We start from the raw sequence: 21,250 nt of genomic DNA on the forward strand, positions 1-21,250 counted from the left end.
CAGAGAGAGAGAGGCAGAGACATAGGCAGAGGGAGAAGCAGGCTCCATGCAGGGAGCCCGATGTGGGACTGGATCCTGGGTCTCCAGGATCACACCCGGGGCTGAACCGCTAAACCGCTGAGCCACCCGGGCTGCCCAATATTATTTATTTTTAACTGTGGTAAGCTTGACACAATGTTTTATTAGTGTCAAGTATACAGTATAGTGACTCCAACAAGTTTATACCTCATGTTATGTTCATCACAAGTGTGGCTGAGGGTACTGTGTTGTGATGGTTAGGAGCCTGCACTTCAGAGCAATGTGCCAGGGTGTGTGGCCTCTGTGTACTAGTATGCACAGTAGACAGTATTAGAATGTGTAGAGTCGTAAGAAATAAAGATAACAGTATATGCTAACAGTAGTATCTAGAACACAAGGAGAGCTTAATAAAAGTGAGCTGGTAATTCTTTTATTACTGTAGGTTAGAAAGGGCCTGAGATAGTCTTCAGTGAAGAAATGGTACATAGTTTCATGAAAATTTCTCAAGAAATTCAAATCTACTCTTTATAAAGCTTTTCTTTTTTTCCTTTTTTTTTGACTTCTTTGCTGGTATTTGACTTCTATTTTCATAGATAAAAACCACTGGCATATATAAAGTATATTAGATGTGGTAACTAGTGATGACAAATATGCCAATTGTGAGCAAAAATCCTTACACCACCAGTGTTACTGACACTGGCCTGGTGTAACAATAACACTCCAATTGTTTCGGCCCATTTTAAAGAAGAATTCTGAGAGGCTACTGTGAACATGAGCTTCCCCCCTGAGCCTTGCTGTTTTGGAAGCACTTGCCTTTAAATGTGTTATTCGACCTTTATTTGCACTTAGTTTTACATCCTTTGATCTCTTGTGATGATGTGGTTTTAGTGTCAGAAAGACTCATGGCCTTCACAGAATCCGAGAATTTAAGAGCCGGAAGGCATTAAAGGTCACCTCATCTAACTCTTCATCTTATAGATAAGATACGGAGGCCCAAAGAGGAGGCTGATGTTCCAAGGTCACACAGTTGGCCAGTGGCAAAGTGAGGGCCAGGACTGTGGTTTCTTAACATTGTCTTTCTCAGAGCCATAAAAGTTGTGGCTAAAATGGTGGCCAGCCTGGGGTACAAGTGGGCTGATACTGACTCTATAGAAATCAAAAGTTTCCCTTTTTGTGCAGATTCATTTATTCTCTTATGCTGCTTGCATTCTACGTTAGCTTTTTGTTTCAGTAGAGTGCTACATACCATGAAGTAAAAAGGAAATCAAAGGGTTAACCCAAACAGATGCCCTATGTTACAATGAAAACCATTAGGGAGGTGGTTTAGGTCCAACATGAATATTCCTCATTAAAACTTAGGTCACACTGCATTTAAAGTGATCTGCTCAAGGGAGACTATGGGAATCTACCCAACTGAGTAACATACTGGTTAACCTGCTTTATTGTCTTACTTTACCAAACTAGGCAAATTAAATACAAAAACTCAAATTTTTTGAGACTTCTGGAAAACAATTATCCACATCCCCACTTAAAAAAAAGTAAGGTGGCAATGCCACTTGATGTAATAACATCAAGTAAGGATCCATCTAAAGTGAATTTTTTGGTACAAATATTTAGATACAATGAAAGCTAATCAAGAAATAAAAATCTGCTTCCTATAAATATAACAAATGTCCAAATATATACACTATATATATACCTGAATGTATCCCTTAAATTGATGAAAGTGATTTATACTCTATTGCCATTGCTTTGAATATGACCAAGTATATGTTTTGAAATCTTCGGTAGAAGGACCCACTTTGCCAAGGTACAAAATAAGAAATAAGGCAAGATACGGCTGATATTTAAGGAGGGAAGTGTAATATGAGAAATTACAGGAATAGAGCCAATATGAGCATATAGTGGACTTAAATAATGAGGTGCAGTATTGAATTAGTTACTGTGGAAATATTTTAGACAGTAAGTGAGACTAGTAAAACCATTTGTAATCTTATGCTACAAATTGAAAATTTTTGGAGGGAAAGGGTGATACAACAATTAACCAGAAAATATGACATATTTTAATTTTGAAGAAAGTTAGCATGTGCTCATGGCTGAGTGGGCTGCAGTGGAGGCTGTGGGAAACTGCAAGCTGACAGCAGGCCAAAGACATGTTTTAGATAAAGGCCATGTTTTCAGCATGAGCAACCAGGGAATCTATCAAATAGAAATGATGCTCAATGTCAAATTATGCTGCATAATGAATAAATAAAGGTAGCATGAAACATATGCCAGTGTCCTGAATGTGGTGACAAATCAGGAATGTGAAAGACATCGAAGACCCAGCCATGAATGTTCAAGGAGAACTGTCAGAAATAAAAAGGAAGGAGAAGAAGATTTTGAGAGGTATGGGAAAAAAAAAAAAATCTGAAGTCTCAGGTGTTCATCCATGAATAGGCTTCAACAATTGGCTACTATGAGTGAGAGTAGATGCAGAAAGGGAGGAGGGAGCGAGGCGGGGAAGAGGGGAAGAAAGGGAGAGACAGACACAGAGAATCCAGAGAGAAGGGAGAGAGAAAAAACATGAACATGTAGGGAATAACCAAATGTTGTCTAAACTCTTAATAAAACTCAATATATTCCACCTGTTACTAATTTGCCTTAAACTCTCCCTGAGATATCACAGTAGAAAATATACTTCCTTTCTATGTATTTTGTATTTAGACACATATATTCTAAACTTTTGTCCAATAATTGGTGTCATAAAACTCTAAGTAACTTTCCAGTAAATTCCTGATGTCATTTTGGTTCAAGATACAGGCATTAAGTTTGATCACATGCGTGTCTCACTTCTCATGCAATAGTTGTTTTCTGTTTCACAAGACTGGCTACATCCCTAAAGCACCACTTTTCCCTTTTAGAGGGCTTTTAACTTTTTTTTTTTTTTTTTGAAAGCCAGGGCAGCCTCCCTTGCTCAGCCCTCCTGGCTCCCTTCCAGTCCTCCCTCCATCCCAAGTTCCATAGATCCCAAACCCCCCTGCTGCTGCCGGTCACCTAGGCAACGCAGCAGCTAGCAGGATGGTGCAGGTCACGAGATCCCAAAGGGAAGAGTTTCAAAGCTTTACATTTGTTCCTTCCATCTCAAAAATGTCTTTGGCTCTGCCCCTTCTTCTCCAGCCATGCTGTTCCTCTCTTCCTTCTTGCCAACCCTCTCTTCTCTTGCCAGTCCCCAGACTATCCTTGTTTGTGGCTTTCTCCATCCACAACTGAACTCACTCAACCTGATACTGTCCTCAGCACCTCCCATTGTTGTTCCCTCCCCCCAAGAAATCTGTGGAGACACTGAAGCAACCAAAAAGGCAGTTGCTAACTCCCGACAATTCCATCTCTGCAATATGTCCGATGCCCTCTCTCACCTGAAGAGCTTCTCCTCACCTGAAAGCTTCTCATCTGAAAGCTTCTCCCCACCCTCCCCAGTACAGATCCTTAGTACCTTTCACTGTTACTGCCCTAGAAAATATCCAGAAAGTCTCAGGCTTCAAGTGGATATTAACCTCTCTCCAGGTACCTAATGCATGTTGTACACAATTAAGACCCAGGTCTTATCGTGCTGTCTGCTGAAACCCTACCACAAGGTTGGACTATCTAATGAGGGAAGTCTGTATTCCTTATCTTTGCACTCTGGGCTTTAACATCTGGCCAGTCAGCCATGATACAAGTTGCACAAATCAACTTCCTTTCCCAGCTTCCTCTCTCTGAAATTCCCCTCCGTCCTGGGCCTTTGTCATGTCCACCTCCAATTCATACTTTGATATTTAGATGAAACGTCACTTTTCCCATAACATTTAACCCAATTCTTCCATCTGGAACCATTCTCCTCTACCTTGGACGTCCAGGGCTTTTTATCTATACCTTCTAGTAAATACTACTTTGTATCCTGTGTGCTAGTTGACATTTTTTTTACCTATTGGCCTACCATCTTCTTGAGGGTAGGCTTTATATCTGATTCATCTTTGCATTATCCCAACACTTTTGCATGTGTACAGATGATAAACAGTAAAGTAGAATGAATGCAATCATTTTTAAATGTGTTTTGTTATGGCCACCAAACTGTCATTTTTGCTTCAGGATGGAGGCAGGCAATGGAAATGAACAAAACCAAATATGTCCACATTTTCTTTCAAGAAACCTCTAGAAAACTGATCTAGAACATTACTGTAATTATCAATCCAGTTGGCAAAATTATATTTGAGTAAGATAGCTGACTTCAAAAATTTAGGAATCAGAGATAGCTAAATATATGTAAGCTTCTAGCTAATAGAGTTAGCTATACTCTTTTTGTGTTGCTTTATTTTTAGCAGATTGTAATAAAAAGCATAATAGGAATGACAACAGCATTGCTGCAAGAAAAATGAAAAAATTTCACAGGATTATCATGGGACATAGAATGGAATAAAATACACAGTTTTTAACAGCCATAATAAATACAGAAAATAGCAAAGGGGCAAGTTAATGATTTTTAAAACTCATCAGAAGAACAAAATCTATGAATTCCACGAGTCAGATGGTGTGTATACTTAGTAAATCTCTCTCTCTCATGCTTGTGAGATTCTAAAAATCATTGATTTTTTTGTTTCTATTACAGAGTGGATATAGTATTGGGCACTCTTTTCAATATTTTAGATTATATATGGTGTTGCTTTAATTTTTAGATTCCATTAACTTTCTTGGAACATTTATTTTTAAAATACCTGTAGGGTTTGCCAATTATAAATGAAAAAAAAAACCCACAAAGCTTTATGTCGTCTCAGTTTTATTTTATACCTTCCCATAGAGCCTTCTGAGTTCTCTGGTTTTTCAACATGTTAAAAGAAAGTTCAACAAGTTTCTTAAATATTTTATAATATATGATGAATCTTACATACCAAGAAGCAAAATATGAACACTCTAAACTATTAGTTTTAGCTGTGAGAAGTTTTCACTGAAAAGGAATTATAGATGCTGGGATTTCCACTGTGGAAAGAAATAGAGTTAAAATAAGGTTGCTGGGTTTTCCCAGAAACACCATAATGGGGGAACATTTACGATATATCATTTTATCAATACCTGTGGCTGTAATCTTCAGTGCCCAATTCCAGAATGGGATGTGGTGGTGGAGAAGGTGGGACCTCACTCTCGGCCCATCCGTCACTGGGAAGCAATAGCTCTAAAAAATAAAGAACCAATGAAGCTGTAGTAAATGGGAGGCAGAAGTGCTTGGTGCCTGACTTTGTTTCAGTTCATCTCACAGATGCAATTTTCACCAACACATAAACCAACCTTGAAATAAATAAGTCTTCCTACAGGACTGAAGGATTTGTATGAGAACTAATACAGCCCTGTATGAGGAAATCTAAGCCTGCTAATAGGTTTTTACACTGGTGACCTGCTGGCAATCTATGGCAAGTCAAGACTGTGCATCTTGAATATCTTTCCCTACCTATGAAAGGCCGACAGTCGCTCATGACTTGTGCTCTGTGGAAGATTAACAAAGTCATCTCTTTCATACCTTAACAGTTTTGTAAACAAAACTCTCTCATGAACACTCTGGATTATGTGGTGATTTAGGTATTTTCTTTAATGGCAAAAAGTACTTAAAAAATGAGATACTTTATATCTACTCACCATTTAGAGATGGTAGAGGGGAAGAAAATACTCTTTTTGCATCTGTGCTACAATGGAAATAAGGGAGTTTGAGGCCTTGGCAGTAAAAGACTAGGGTCAGACTTGTTTTTTTCACCCACCTAAAATGTACACTTTTTCAATCCATTCTATTTTGGAAAAAATAGACATGTATCCTATATATTACTACAACCCATAACAAGCAGGTCTGCTGAGATCTTACTACATAGCAGATATTGTGCTAAGTATTACGTACATTATGTCATTTAATGCTCATACTTATTACCAGTATTAATGAATGTATGAAAAGCATGAGAGTGCAGCCTGGGTAAGGGTAAGGTTTGTGCAACAAAGCTTCCATGTCTCTGGTCATGGCTCCCACTACTCTATGAACTTGGCCTGTTTAATTTCTCTAAGCCTCGGTTTTTTAAAATCTATAAACTGGAGATGAGAATAGCTTCAGTACATGAATATAAGGATCATACTAGATGGTGCATATTCACACAGATTTACAAATGCAAAGTGCTAATAAGCAACTGAAAGATTACCACTCTATACGTCCTAAACTCTACTGTGTATCTATTATAGTGAGAGATTTGGTGAAAGGTGGATCCTATTTATTCTTGACTGTTGGAACAAGAGGAAAGCATCTCTATCCCTGTGAAGTGCTGCTGGTAACTGAACATGCTTAACCCACCCACGTGCCAGATGTGATGGTTACTTTTAGGTGTTAACTTGACCGGGCGCAGGGTACCCCAATATTTAATCATACACTATTTTGGGTGCTTCTGGGAAGTTGTTTCTTGGATGAGATTAGTATTTAAATCAGTAAAGCAGACTGTCCCCCAACAATGTAGGTGAACCTCATCCAATCGGCTGAAGGCTTGAGTAGAACCAAAATGCTGACCTTCCTCTGAGTAGGAGAGAATTCTTCCTGCCTGCCTGTTTTCAAACTGAGATACTGGCTTTTTCCTGCCCTTGGACTTAAACAGAAATTTAACTCTTCCTAGGTCTTAAGTCTGATGGCTTTCACACTGGGGCTACCCTGTTGGCTCTGCTTGGTGTCTAGCTTGCCCATTCACCTTACAGACGTTGGGGCATGCCTGGCTCCATAATCATGTGAGCCAATGCCTTATAGTAAGTCTCATTATATTACATTAGCTATTATATGTTATTATTATATACATTATTATATATTATGCATTATATATTATTATATGGTGTATGATATAACGTATATTATACATTAAATACGTATAAATACATAGACAACCCATTGGTGCTTCTATGGAGAACCCTGCTCCAATGGAGGCAGTCGTAGCAGTGCTGACACATCCCTGGGTAGGAGGCTTGAAGCAGGAGATCTGATAAGCAAGGTGACCGTGGTATACAAGCATGGTTAGTAGAGGCAGACAGCACTATCCCCCTTCCTAGCCTCCCATCCAAGTGATGTAGTGATTTGGTAATATAGCCGCAGGTAGGTAGCCAGAGACTTGCTGAGAGGAATAGAACAGAAGGAATATACTGTGAACTGGAGGCAAGGGACATATTGGGACAATATTTTCCACTGGCTCTAATTTCTCTACCCTCAACTTCTTAGCCCATCTTTCACACTGGTGATATACAGAGCTGTGACCATGCAAATTGGCCTCTCAGAAACACGTCAGTTGCACAAAACAGCGTAGAGAACAATGGTCTATGCTTCTGACAGGCAACTTTAGCTCCTTATTACACATTAGCTCCCCAAGACTACTTACTGCTTCCCAAGCACAAGTCTGGACTTTCTTGCCTCAGTGGATTTGCTTCCATAACTTCAAAATCCACTCCCATCCATCAAAGTCCCACCCTTCTCTCAAGGTCCACCTCAAATACCATCACCTCTATGAAACCCTTACTATTTCTCTCAGATCTGTCAACAGTTTTAGAACAGTGGCAGAGAATACTAGTGCTCATTCTCCTTGTCTTCCTGCTTTCCTCCTGTACACACAGACCCCATTTCCCAGCCTTCTTTGAACCTAGACTGGGTCTTCCCAATAGCACATGAGTTGCTCTGGTCATTGACATCCCCAGTGTCAGTGGTTATGAAATGGTGTGCTCTCTCCACCTTTCCATCTCCCAGCTGCAAGCAGAAGTGGATGAGGCTCTAGAAATTGTCCAGCTACCAATGGAAGGTGTGCAGGTCCCTCAGTCACTGCATGGAGCACAGCCCCCATCCTCCTGCTGCCATGCACACCTCACTGGGTGGTGATAAGACAAGAAAAATATTATCACTGTCTTTATCCACTGACATTTGGGGTTTATTAATATTATAGAAAATTACTCCATTTACAACATTTATCACATGTTGCTTTTGCAATAAGCTATTGATCTATATATCTATCTCTATTTCTCTTGCTGGACTATAGAGAAACTCCTCTTTATACTTTTTCTCCTCTCCCTCCTCTTCTTCAGCATCTTCTCTGGATTCTTCAAATTTTATTACAATTGTTACCTTTATTTTTTTTAGAGAGAGAGAGAGAGAGAGAGAGAGAGAGATTGCATTGCCAGGGGGCAGGGGGAGGAGGAAACAAAACAGCTCAGGTTGCCTCTATTACCTTTAAATTTTTATATCATCCACATGAACAATCTACATATTTTTAAAGTATCTTTAGGTACAGAGACAAATTATCTTCTTTGTTGACTCTTTATCCCTGGTACATTTTGAAATATATTCAGATGCTAGAAGGAATTGTTTTTCTCTCTTGGCCTAAATACCTCTATTAACCCTACGTCAGTGTAAACATACGGAATTCTCTTCTGCCAAAAATTATTTTTCTGGATTTCATCACACATACAGGGTTAAGTCTTGATGGTCATCCTATATATATGCCTGTGAATGTTGACAGTGCATCCTCAAGTAACTACTTCATTCTTGACCCAATGACCCTTATTTTAATCATCATCATTTTTTTTTTTTTTTATTGTTGTTAGTTGTTTTATGGACTCTGACCTGCTAGGGCCAGATCAGGAGAGTAGAAGAGATAGTGATTTTAGACAAGGGCTCAGTGAGCCCTGGTCTAAAAAAATCCCCCCGTCTGATTTTGTAAATAAAGTTTCATTGAACAGTTATGCTCATTTATTTACATACTGTCTATGGCTGCCTTTTCACTATAGTGGCAGGGCTGAAGAGCTGAAACAGAGATTCCTTGGACTGCAAAGCATAGCACATTTACTATCTGGCCCTTTAGAGATAAAGTTTGATGACCCCTGCTTTAGATTATTTAATTAAAAAAATTTTAAGCCAATTCTTGAGGGCTATAACAGCACTGTATTCTTTGAATCCCTGATAGTGAATTCTGCACAAGGAAGGTACCCAATAAACATCAGGCAAATTGAAAAGAATAATTCAATTTCTGATCACCGCTCCAGAGGTAGTGCCTTATGTGCTACAGAGGGGTGGACACATGCTGGCTCCCCAGAGAAGGCACATTAGGAATAATTATACATTATGTGTCTGCTCAAAGGACCCCAGGGAACATGGATCCAGTGAGGCAGGACACAGAACCAAAGGGCTTGATTTGAGATGGGGATGGAAGTCCTACAGGAGCCCTCACTGAGTAGTGATCCTGGGCAGACTTAGGGCAATGAGGAACTCACACATGGGGCTGGGGTGCAGTTGAGTTAAAAGGGGAGGGGAGGCAGGAGTAGAGTACAAAAGGGGAGACAAGAGCAATGAAAAGAGAATAACAGACTGGAGGCAAATGGTCCTTATTACTTAACTATTACTTGTCTAGGGATAAGATCTGCCAGCAAAATTCTTCGAAAATACAGTGTTGGTATTTCCTGTTCTTCATTACCATTTAAATGCTTGATAGGATTTTATAAGTAAAACCTTGGGACACAGCCCCTGTCCTCATTACCATCTTGGAGCACCACACTCATTCTACTGCAAGCATTGCTAGCAATTCTCCAACACAAATGTGAATTTTCTGGTGTTACAATTTCTACAAACATTAGTTCTAAAAATGTCTTTTCCATGTAACAGCTTGACAGGAATATATATATATATATATATATATATATATATATATATATATAATAACCAAGGAACTGTGGGTGGTATGTACTATTATTACAAAAATAGATGGAACCCAGCATATCAACATTGGGTTTTTAAATATACAAAGGAAAGGAAAAAGGGAAGAAAAAAAGAAGTTAATGTTTTGGCTGTAACAGTTCCTTTCCTCACTAGACATTACATTTTATCAACTCAATCCTGCTTTTCTGAAGGGGCTCCTTAAAACACTTGGTAGTGTTAAGTCAAAACTCAGGTTTCATGAGTCTAGGTGGCCTCTTGCTACCTCACAGGCATCGGAAACTCAGAAACTCTCAGTGCTTCTCAAAATTTTAAATGTTTTTAATATTACAAAGAGGTGATCATCATGATATGCTTGTACAGCATCATGTTTACAAATTCTATTATATATATTTTTATCTCTAAGTCAATAGGCTTATATAAAAGTAAGAAAATTTCATCTACAGGGCTCTTAATGATTAAAATTTAATGAGTTTGCCTTAATAGGCCTAATTCTTTAACTCAGTATTGTATAACAGATCTACAAGGAAATAGCATAGATTTTTCCTCCTAAGGAAAAAAAAATGTTCAGTTCAGTCCCTTCTTGAAAGAACTGGATTTTTTTTTTTTTGTCACTTTGGAAAATTGACATGGGGGGTGGGAGGAAGTAAAGCAGGAACCTTGTAGGTAGCTGACCTGCATAGTTTTTCACTGGTGCAAAAAGTTGTTCTACCTGGATGTACATCTCAAGAGGAAGAGAACAGAGAGAGACTCCCAGTAGTTGTCTGCGGCCACATGTACCCAAAGGACCTAGCTGTTCAGTGGAAATACAAACTCAAAACGTTCTATTGAAGTTTCAAAGTATTCTGACATTTTATTTTTAGAATGTGCTTCGCCAACTGGACTCTATTATTTATTTATTTTTTTACACGTGTATCCTTACACTTTTACTACTTCTATAGTTTCATTATTTTGGTCTTTGCTGTCCCTTCTAGAAATACTGTCCCATTTCCTCGAGTATCTCGATGTCCTTTAAAAATACTCTGTATAATTATCACTCCAGCATCAATATTTTATAGTTATTAAAAATGAGGGGCACCTGGCTGGCTTAGTTAGTGGAGCATGTGACTCTTGATCTCGGGGTTGTAAGTCCTTGTCCCATGTTGGGTGTAGAGATTATTTAAAAAGTAAAATCTCCAAAAAAAAAAAGAAACAAGATAGGAGATAATGCGCCCAATACTTCTTTGGATGTCACTGGTATCATTAGAAATAAAACCCTGAACTTGGATTGTCACTGTATCACATGTTGCTTGAGAATTAAACACCAATCAAATCATATAAAGCTTAGATATTTTAATACACATGGCAATGTTCTTGATCATTATATGGGCATGGCAGAGTGAAGGGTGTGTTGGTCTGTGGAAAACTTGCTGTTCCTTCCCCAGATTCTCCTGCTACTGTGATTTAAGATCTCAGAAAGAGATCTCGCTTTGTCAAGACAAATTTTAATTTCTTAAAGAAGATGAGAAAAGAGAGTGTTTCTTTATCTGATACAAAGTCAAGTGAGCTATTAATGGACATCCTTGGTATCAGGTGAAAGGACTTCAAAGTTTCAAGGGACTAATGTAAGGCAAGGTCTGTGCTGTGATTTAGGGAATGAACTTGAATCAGAGAGACAGAGGCTGGATCCAGGCTCTGCATGGATCAAGTATGTGGTCTCGGGTTAATTATTTACTCTCTATTTCTTCATCTGTAAAATGAGGATAATAGCATTACCCACTTCCAGTGTGCATGTAAATTGCCTAACACAGAATCCAACAGTCAGTAAACACTTAATAAATAAATGGTCACAGCTGTTGCTGCTACTCTTACTAAAATGGAGGAAGTCAGAGGAAAAAAAAAACAAATGTTCCATTCTGATGAAACAGCTTAATTCTAGAAGAATCTGAGATATACAATCCTATTCTGATGGAGTTCTAAGAGTTTAGAATTTGTCCCCACATAGTTAAATTTTGGTAACATCTTAAATGTAAATAAGGGATCAATTACATCAAGAGTACCTGTATTGAATAGATTACTATGCAACCACCGAATGTAATGCTGTAAAATATTCAGCGACATAGTGAGATGATCATAATGTATTATTAATTAAAAGAGCAATTTCCTAAACATTACATATATTTCATTTTCATTTCATTTTACATATGCATATTTGTATGAAGGAAAGATTTGAAATACAGATGTAAAAATGTTATCGATTAGTATCTTTGATAGAAGTATGAGTAATATTAAATTTTCTTTTTATTGCTTTTCCCTAAATTTTCTGTAATGAATATGCATTGCCTTTGCAATACAAAAAACTTAAAGCTATTTTTAAAAAAAAAGGATATGCAAAGAATTAAAAAAGATTTTTTTTCTTGGTGACCAAAAGTATGATTTTTTAAAAACAAAGGAAAGGCCAAATGTTTTACATCTTGAGCTCTACTAGTACAGAATAATAAGAGAAAGATAATGTAGTGAGGGAGTAACAAGAACATTCCAAATGTTACATTATGGTCTCGGTTAATGTTATTTACCCCATTCTTCCTAGAATCAAGCATAAATCTGGGAATCATATTATGACTATCTTATGGTTTAATACTAGTCCATACATTTTTTAAGTTTAATAGTTATTTACATTTGATAACTCCTATAATTAAAATATTGTTAAAAAAATAACAGTTTGCTTTAGTTTCTCTAGGCATGGTTTGTTTTACACATAATCCTCCATGTTTGGGGCAGCAAGCATAGAAACTGTTACTTAAACCTGAGGCAATGCCAGGAATCTGCTTCACAACTTCTGAGTCAGCTCTTCCACTCATCATCTCTCCGTGTTCATGACTCAGAGTAACAAAGTCTGCACTTAGTCTAATTAACTTCTCTGTTTTCTATTTTTTTTAAAATAAAGAGATAGTCTTGTGTTTTCTCATGTTATTTGCAATAGATGGAAATGGATAGACTCTTACCTTTCTGTTTGTCTTGTGAACTGTAAGCACCAAATGGATGCAATGAGCTATGATCATTTCTCCTGGAGGTGGCTATTGTGGTTTGACAATTCTCAAAGCATGGCTTAGAAAATGTCCCACACTCTGTAGGCTCCTAAGGGTTGAAAAGAAAAATTACATTTGCTTTTTTAATATGTATGAACTTGGTCAATGAGAGCGAAATAGGAGAATGATCAATGCAAGCTCTTCCAGAAGTCTACTGCATATACACTCTCAACTGAAAAATCAAAATGGCCTTATCAGTTAAAATATCTGTGAATATGAAATACAAAAATACTGACAATGTGGTGCTAAGGATTGGGAGTACTCATAGCCAACATAAGAGAGGATTAACTTTATTATTCTTTCCCCCCACTTACAACTGGCTTCTTTCAAATTTTCTTCCATCTGGGAATACAGCTTGTGGCAGTGTCAACACAAGAATACGGTTCATGCCAAGGGTGTTTTTCTGCCAACCAGCTGGTTGCTCTCTCTCTCCCTCAGTGACTAAGTGCATATGCTCTAGGACAAGTCAGAACCTAAGCAGGTTGCCATGAGTGTATCCCACTGCAGATACTAGGTCTTTTGGCCAGAAGCTAAGACAAACTCTGTGACAATGCCAGGCAGTGGTTCTCCTGAGCTTTTTATCACTTTTTGATATTTTCCCCCTATTTTGATGTTGACAGCCTGCAAATTTACAGTGTCCTCAAAATGGCTACAACCAGAGCAACATGCCCACAAAACATGTTACACAGGTGGGAAGAGGTAGCAGAGAAGGGCCAGTTATGGAGAGCTCCAGCTATGTGTTCAAGAGGATTGAGACACAGAGAACTGGGTTCTGCTCTTGCTTGGATTGTATTTCTAACAGATTTCAAGGAAAAAGTGTGGAAGCCATCTCATGGTTGTGTCCTTGACCATTTGTGAGAGGAACAGGCCACTAACAGAAACACAGATCTGATCCCCAAAGCTCTTTCCTTCTGAGCAAAGCATTTGGCCAGAACAATTTTATTATACTTTCTGCTCAGTTACAAAAACTCAGTATCCTGATAAACAAAATATTTAAAACATTCAATTTATGCATACTAAATAACTAAAATGTTTTCAGCTGCCAAAGGTCTGTTAGCTTCTTGTCGAGGCTTATAACACTCTTCCCACACTAAGTGCTCCCCTCTGCCTCTGTACTGCTAGTCAAACCAAACTCAGCAAACTACTCTAAATTGAAGTTGGAGCCCCGGCAGGCAGGAGAGGTAAGACTTACTTCACATAGCCTTGTGCTTTCACAAGAACAACAAGAACCAAAGGAAAAAAAAATTTTTTTTCTGCTTTTCCAGCCCTTTGATAAATGACACAATCGATATCCCAACAACTGATCAGTAACCAGCCTAATTAAAGTATCCAGCTTGTAAAATAGAGCTGTCGTGCAGCCCTCCATTAGTGTCCCAGCCAATAAAAAATATAATGGATTTTTAAACATATTCCGCTTCTACCAAGATGAACTTGTAGTGGGGGAGGGAAATGTTTTGGAGAAGGGGGGATAAAAACAGGTCATAACCCATTTTTTAATACTAAGTCTCTAGGCTCAAATAGAATTACAATTGAACCTCAAGCTCATCCTTTGAAAAACATGTTTCTGTTTAAAATGATTTTGATTCAATCAGGGACTCATTATGTATTCTTCACGAGGTCCTCATCAAAACTGTTTACGTATCTTGTACATCTGGGTAATGTGGGAAAATACTCCAACAACTATATATTTTGACTTTTCTTAAGTAGCTTCTTCAATTTTTTTTATATCAATATAATGTTCAAGTAACCATTTTGGTATTCTTGCCAAATCTAACTAATTGATTTGCCTGAATGTATAAGCAGTGCTGAGACCTTTTTCTCAGTTATGATGCTTTTTTATTGTACCTGAGGGTGATTGCTGCTCCACAGGAGGAGCCACCAAAAGCATGAATGCACAACATATGCTTTGACACAGTAAAGCATAGAACTGGGAGATCAAATAGCTGCAGAAGTGGTTTTTTTCCAATTTAATAAAGATTAGTTGTACATTAGAGGCTGCTGTCTTTATAAGAAAAAAAAATGCTTTTTAATCTTCGTGGGTACCACAGAGATTCCCGATAGCTGAGAGCACCAGTGCCTGCCCATTCCCCATGGAAAGCATGTAAATATTAGGGAAACTAAAAAGGAACCTTGTTTAAATGTCCTCATCAAAATTGCTTTTTGTCCCATTTCTTAATTCCCAATTAATTTCCTGGTGAACTACATTAATAAGACACTTCCGAGGATAGGCAACAAACCAAAAGTTTAGCACTTGCTTCTGATGGAATAATTGTCAACCCACCTCAGAGTGGGAGAGTGGAAATACGTGCAACAAAGAAGAATGTAAATGATAAAATGTTCAACTAGATGAGCCCAAGTACAGAATGCTTACCCACCAGGCATGCATCTGTTTTAGGAAAAGACATGAAATTAAGGAAGGGGAGAGGGGGTGAACAGAACAACTAACAATTGTGTTCATTTTTTCTTTCTTTCTTTTTTAACTTTTGCTATTTGCACAAGTATGGTACTCTACAGCAATGCCTTCTAGACTTTTCTCTTAGTTGAAATATCTTTGTTCCAAGAAATCCTAAGGGAAACATAGTAAACAGATGCATAGAATGGGTTGGCTTAGGAGCCCACGGGCCATCCTTCACACCCAACTCTGACAACTGGGTACCATGAATCCCAAGCCTCTAGAGTTAAGAATCAAATTAAAAACCAGAAAGGAGCCAATTCCATCATGGATGGAAGCAATAGATCAGGGTTTTATAACTATGTACATAAGTAAAATCCATTAAATATTCATGGAAGCCTCTCTGTCACTTAAGCAGACACAAATGTTGAAAACGAGTTGGCTCATTATATATAGTCTCCAGTAATTGGCCAATTTACATTTATTTAACATTTACAAGGTTATGTACAGAAGAGTAAAAAGGTACAGTTACTCTCTTCCAATAGCTGATAATATAACAAAGTGAGGTATAGTTTATAAGTTTACTACTTCAGCTGACCCTCTCAGATAAAGTAGGTCTCAGATGCATCTTTTATTCATTCATTCGACAATATTTATTAAGTGTCTACTGTGTGCTGGGAAATGAGGATACATTAAGGAATAAAATAGACAACAGTATCTGTCATATGCAAGTACTGAGTGCTCAACTGTGTATGTCTTCACATAGACAAAAAATGGACAATCTGGGATTTTTAACTCAAATAATCCAAACCTTTAGAGCCTATGCTTTTAACTACTAGGAGCTCCAACTACCTTCTACTATTGTTTAATTTGAAAAATCCTCTCTTTTTTATTTTTAAGTTTAACTTATTAAAACTAATATTTTATTTTAGTGTGTTAACAGTATTCTCTGTTAACTCTGCTCATTACTGCATTACACAGACATTACTTGTCCTTAGAGACTATTTGTGCAATTTGCTAATCTTTTTCTTTATTCTAAACTATGATCAACTGTTTTCTTCTTATATTTTCTTAAAAATCTTCAGGAGCATTTAATAATTTAGGACGCCTGTGTGGCTCAGCAATTGAGCCTCTGCCTTTGGCTCGGGTCGTGATCCCACAGTTCTGCGATCAAGTTCCGCACCAGGCTCCCCGAGGGGAGCCTGCTTCTCCTTCTGCCTATGTCTCTGCCTCTCTCTGCATCTCTCAGGAATAAATAAATAAAATCTTTTAAAAAATAATTACTTTTCATATAAAGGGAAAATAATGTTTTAAGAATATTTTCTATTTATTATAAATATATTAATATACTTATATGATTTAATAATATAATCATGTAATATAAATATAATCATATGTAAGTGAAATGTTCAGGGATATCAGCATTCAAGAACATTTTATGCTTACACTCCATGTGTATGTATAAATATCTCTTATGTTAAAAAATGCATAAAAATCATGATAAGATGCTGCAAAAATACTATTTAATTAAAAACATTTATTTAATAACATGAAGTAGGCAGCTTGTTTAACAGATCATGGTTTAAATTAGTGAAGTCCCAGATCTATAGTGTCCATGTGCACACTGTGGGGGAAAATATACTGCATTATTAACAATCTTCACATTAAGCACTGTATATATCTGGTTAAGAATTTTCTAAAGTATGGACATATAAGCACATCAATCAAAAAGTATATAAAGATGTTTAATAGTTTATTATAGGAGTAAACTCCAAAGCTCTAGAAATTTCTGGGGGAAAAAAAACCTAGAAAATATGGACCTGTTACATTTGATAAATTACTTACTTTACATGCATGTTTTTATACCTTTTAGTTATACCTATGATATACAACCACGTGTTGGCCACATAAATCCAGCAGAATCCTTCTGGGGTGTATTTTTCCAGTTTCAGAATCAGTAGGATATTGAGTGATAGAACTTTGCACAATTTAGGTGGTCATTTGGGCAATTTGCTGAAGGAACTAAAGACATGCATCACCTCCAGTGGTCTCTCTGGTCTCCGCAGAATCACCAATTGGATCATCCCTCGAATGTTTCCTTCCATGGACATTGATCGCCTCAGTGTCTCCATAGCTTCATGGTTGGACTTTCCCAAAAGAGATTCCCCATTAACAGCAATCAGCTGGTCATTCATCCGTAGACGACCATCCTAGGGCAGAGCAAAGAAAAACATTATTAAACAGAGAAAAGTATGGTGATGATGGATGGCTGTTTCAGGAGAAGTTCAAGTTAAAAAAAAAAAAAAGAAAGAAAGAAAAAAAAAATCCAGCCATTAAGAATGATTTATTTTCTATGGCAGAAAAAGGTTCTGGAGCTTATCAAATAGTCACAAATACCAACAATAATGAACTGTGTGAAAGTATGTTTTAGAAATCTCAGAGTCCCAAGCTGCAATAATTTAGACATTTATATAATATCTTTTACCTAAATCTTTGGCAAGCATGCTAATCTAGTCCAATTCTGCCATTTTTGCTGGCAGAGATCATGTTGGCTCAGGGAAGGGGGTTTGGAAACAAAAGGAAGTGGTCATATCACTTGAAACAGGGCTTAGCATTTTGAGGCACAGAGACATTATGCTCAAATGTTGCATATTTGACAGTGGTAATGTGTCTCCTAGATATTACCGCCAGCTCTGTTGAACAGTGCTGAAAAAAAAATCTCATGTAATTTTCTCTAACACAACCAAAAAGTTGCTAGTCTGCTAGTGTGCAACAGAACACAGGGGTATGCAGTGAAGGATCACTTTGCTATGATGTCTTCTGGCAGAAAAAGCACGACAAAAGAGACTGTTGAGCTTTTTGCAAGGAGGTCTGACTGATGAGTACTTTTATCCAGAATCTTTAAGAAACCACGCGTTACAAAGTGCATGAAGCTCAACATGTGGATAGGCAGTTTGGACTTTAGTCTAAATCACTTCTAGGAACTAGTCATGTTCAGCCAGGAGCATCACATTCTCCAGTTGGCAGCTCTGCCAACAAAAGACTTGAGTGGACCAGAGTGCCTCTCCCCAATGGGCAGCCTTGAGGAAAGAATGCTCAAAATACTGACAGGTTAGGGAATGCCTTATACCTGTTTTCACACTGGGGTAGAAAGTTCTCACTACGAGGCAGGTGCAGTTTTAGGAGGGTTATGATGCTGCTACTGCTGCTAATAAACTTAACAGAAATACTAGTATAATAATATGACAAGCTACCTTCCTGGAGATTTTTTTCCATAAATTATCTCTAGTGCTTCTCACAGAACTCAAGATCTAGAACAATGCTTTTATTCACATTTTATAGATAAGGAAACTGAGGCATGGAAGGGCTGTAACCTGTCCATGTCACAAAAGCAAACCAGAGACAAACTGACCCAAGTTCTGGTTACATGTACCTTGGCTCTTCTAGAGTCTCTCTTCTATAATTCTCTTTGTTCCCTGGTCTCTAGACTAGTTGTACATCTCTAAAATAGGAAAGGAAAATATTGAAGAGTTTTTGCGGTAGAATCTGGGATCCATGTTCAAATTAAGAGAGTAAAATACAAAAGAATAAAACTTCCCTAAGAAATGAGAAAACCAGACATACAATGAACAATAGGACCAACTGTGCAGCTTTGGGAGAGAAATCCTGTGGACAAGTTGATAAACTTTGACTAATTCGGTAGCAGATGGTCACAGGAAGTTCTTCCGCTGACAGCAGGGGAAAGGGTGAGTGGTGAAAGCTGCTCTGGAGAGCTAATGCCCTGATGGAGATGCACTGAATGTGCCACCTGCTGGAGAGGGCGCTGCTCCTACAGGATCTCAGGGGCCACCGGAAGGAGCACATGCTCCTGAATGAAGGAAATGGGACAGCAAGGCGACATGATCGATCAAGGAGGGCATCCCATCAGAGAAAAAAGTCTGAGTGGACTGCCTCCACAGTGCGTAATGTCACCTCCCTTCCTCTTGTTTTCCCACTCCACTTAACCTTTACCCTAATTTGGAGCAAATCTGGAAATGAGATTTACAGGAAAGGCCAAACAAGAAAGAAATCTCTCCATTTCTATGATCTAATTGTGAGTGAGGCACAGAAAGACTGAGGTTAAGGTTACACAAAACAGGGTAAAACAAAAACAACCTTAATGGTTTAGTCATGCGAGGTGAGACATGACTCAAGAAATCATTCTGTTCCATTTTGGTCTTTAACGGAAGGAGGATTATTGGGTTGAATCTTGAGAAGGAGGTTGGGAGGGTCACTAAAAATTGGATGTAGATTTTTAAGGAGGAGAAGGAAGCAGAGGAGTTGGATCAAGATCCTAGCTTTGTGAACAGGAAATGAGGTCTAGCATTGGATTTGTAGAGGCTTAGTCTTGGCAGGACACCTCGTCCTCTATGATATGAAGAAAGATAAAGATCGAAACTCTTTGGGTATCTCTGGAATGGAGGAAATAAAATCTGAGCGAGATTCCACCTGGTAACCTCCTGTGAACCTTCTCTGTGAAGTATGGGGCAAGGTCTAAGTGAAGAGGTGAACAAGAAATAAGGAGATCTAAGGACCTTTCCTTGGTAAAAATAATCTCTTACCAACAGGTACTAAGTACAAACTTTCGTTTTTAGCTGCATTCCAGATCTCAAGCATACAGGGCACTACATTGAAGTGGAACATATTTGCTGTATCCAAGTCCAAAACAAAAAGGCAGATCAGGTCACCGCAGGGCAGCTGGGATTTTTTTTTTTTTTTTAGAAGACACACACATTTATCACAAGCATCACTGGAGAGCTGTGGGCATGATAAAAATCCACACACTCTCATTTCCAGGCTTGGCTGGTCTGTTGCTCTTGGTATGTGCTTTCTCTGTATAAGATAAATGATGGGTAATTTCATTAATGGTGATGCCAGTAAGTGCCATGTTGTCCTAACATTTAGAATATAATCACAGAATTTAGAGCTGGAAAGGTCCTTCGAGATCATCTTATCCAACCTCTTCTGTTTACAGATAAATAATGTGATGCCCAAAGAGGATGCAAAATCATTTATTGAACTCCTCTTAAGAGAAGGCACTTCCCCGTGGGCTAGGACTTGCTCAGCTAGTTAGGGTAGGGTCAGAGCTAAATCAGAAGAGCCCAAGTTCTGGCTTCTTAGCATTTTCTGTTCCCTAATCATTCTCTCAGCTACGTAGATGACAATGACTCATTCTTGAAGAAATAATGCTTCAAGAAAAAAACTTTCAAAAAAAAAAAAAAAAGAAGAAAGAAAAAACTTTCAAAACCAGAGAGGACAATATGCCACCAAATGTCTTCTAGAATAAAATCCCCTAAAAAATCCAGAGTCAGACAGCAGAAGGTATGGTGACTGGTGTGTGTGCTGGGGGATAGCAGGACAACTATTGTCTTCTATAGAAGCAGAAGACAGTTTGTTCACCTTTCTAGCTATATGGACATAAATGCATATCCATGTCGGCTCTTGATCGGAAATGAAAGTGATTTAATGGAACGCTCATTAAATATCTCTAACTCAGACTCATTAAATATCCCTCATAATTGTGTATGCCCATTGCGTATGCTTTGGAATAATCTTGACCAAGAAAAGCACTTTTTTATGGTTTTATCTTTTTCTATTAAATACATTGTTTAGGTAAATACTTAGACATGAGAATGCTAACTCTTATCAGCTGATTTTATATAAGGGGATTCAACTATCCAGGGATATAACTCAGTAATTTTAGAATATTTATTTCATTGCAATTTGGGTCATGCTTGTGTTTGTTAAAGAAAAAGAATCCCTTTCTGGTATAGATGGAATGTTGGTGTCCCTCATCCCCAGCCCCTCTTCCAAATACATATGTTCCAAATAAGTGAGGTTATTAGGATGGAACCCTCATGAATGGGATTAGTGCCCATATAAAACAGGCCTGGGAGAGATCCCTCCCCTCCTCTGCCATGTGAGGGTACAGCAAGCAGACGGCTGTCAACCGTAAAGGGCTCTCAATAAACACTGAATCTGCTGGTGCCTTGATGTTAGAGTTCAGCCCCCACA

General features: G+C 38.1%; 1 protein-coding gene across 5 annotated transcripts in view; it reads right to left on the bottom strand.

Moving 5' to 3' along the window:
* Positions 1 to 21,250, bottom strand: part of PARD3B (par-3 family cell polarity regulator beta) — a 979,753-nt gene that overhangs the window by 381,876 nt on the left and 576,627 nt on the right. For all 5 annotated transcript variants that reach the window (XM_077885333.1, XM_077885331.1, XM_077885334.1 and 2 more), the window contains exons 12-14: positions 17,236 to 17,406; positions 12,721 to 12,853; positions 5,107 to 5,206 (exon numbers count right to left, since the gene is read on the bottom strand). In XM_077885333.1, coding sequence (XP_077741459.1) covers positions 5,107 to 5,206; positions 12,721 to 12,853; positions 17,236 to 17,406 — 404 coding nt within the window. The remainder of the gene's footprint in view (positions 1 to 5,106; positions 5,207 to 12,720; positions 12,854 to 17,235; positions 17,407 to 21,250) is intronic.

The sequence above is a fragment of the Canis aureus genome, chromosome 36 (assembly GCF_053574225.1).
Source record: "Canis aureus isolate CA01 chromosome 36, VMU_Caureus_v.1.0, whole genome shotgun sequence".
NCBI lineage: Eukaryota > Metazoa > Chordata > Mammalia > Carnivora > Canidae > Canis > Canis aureus.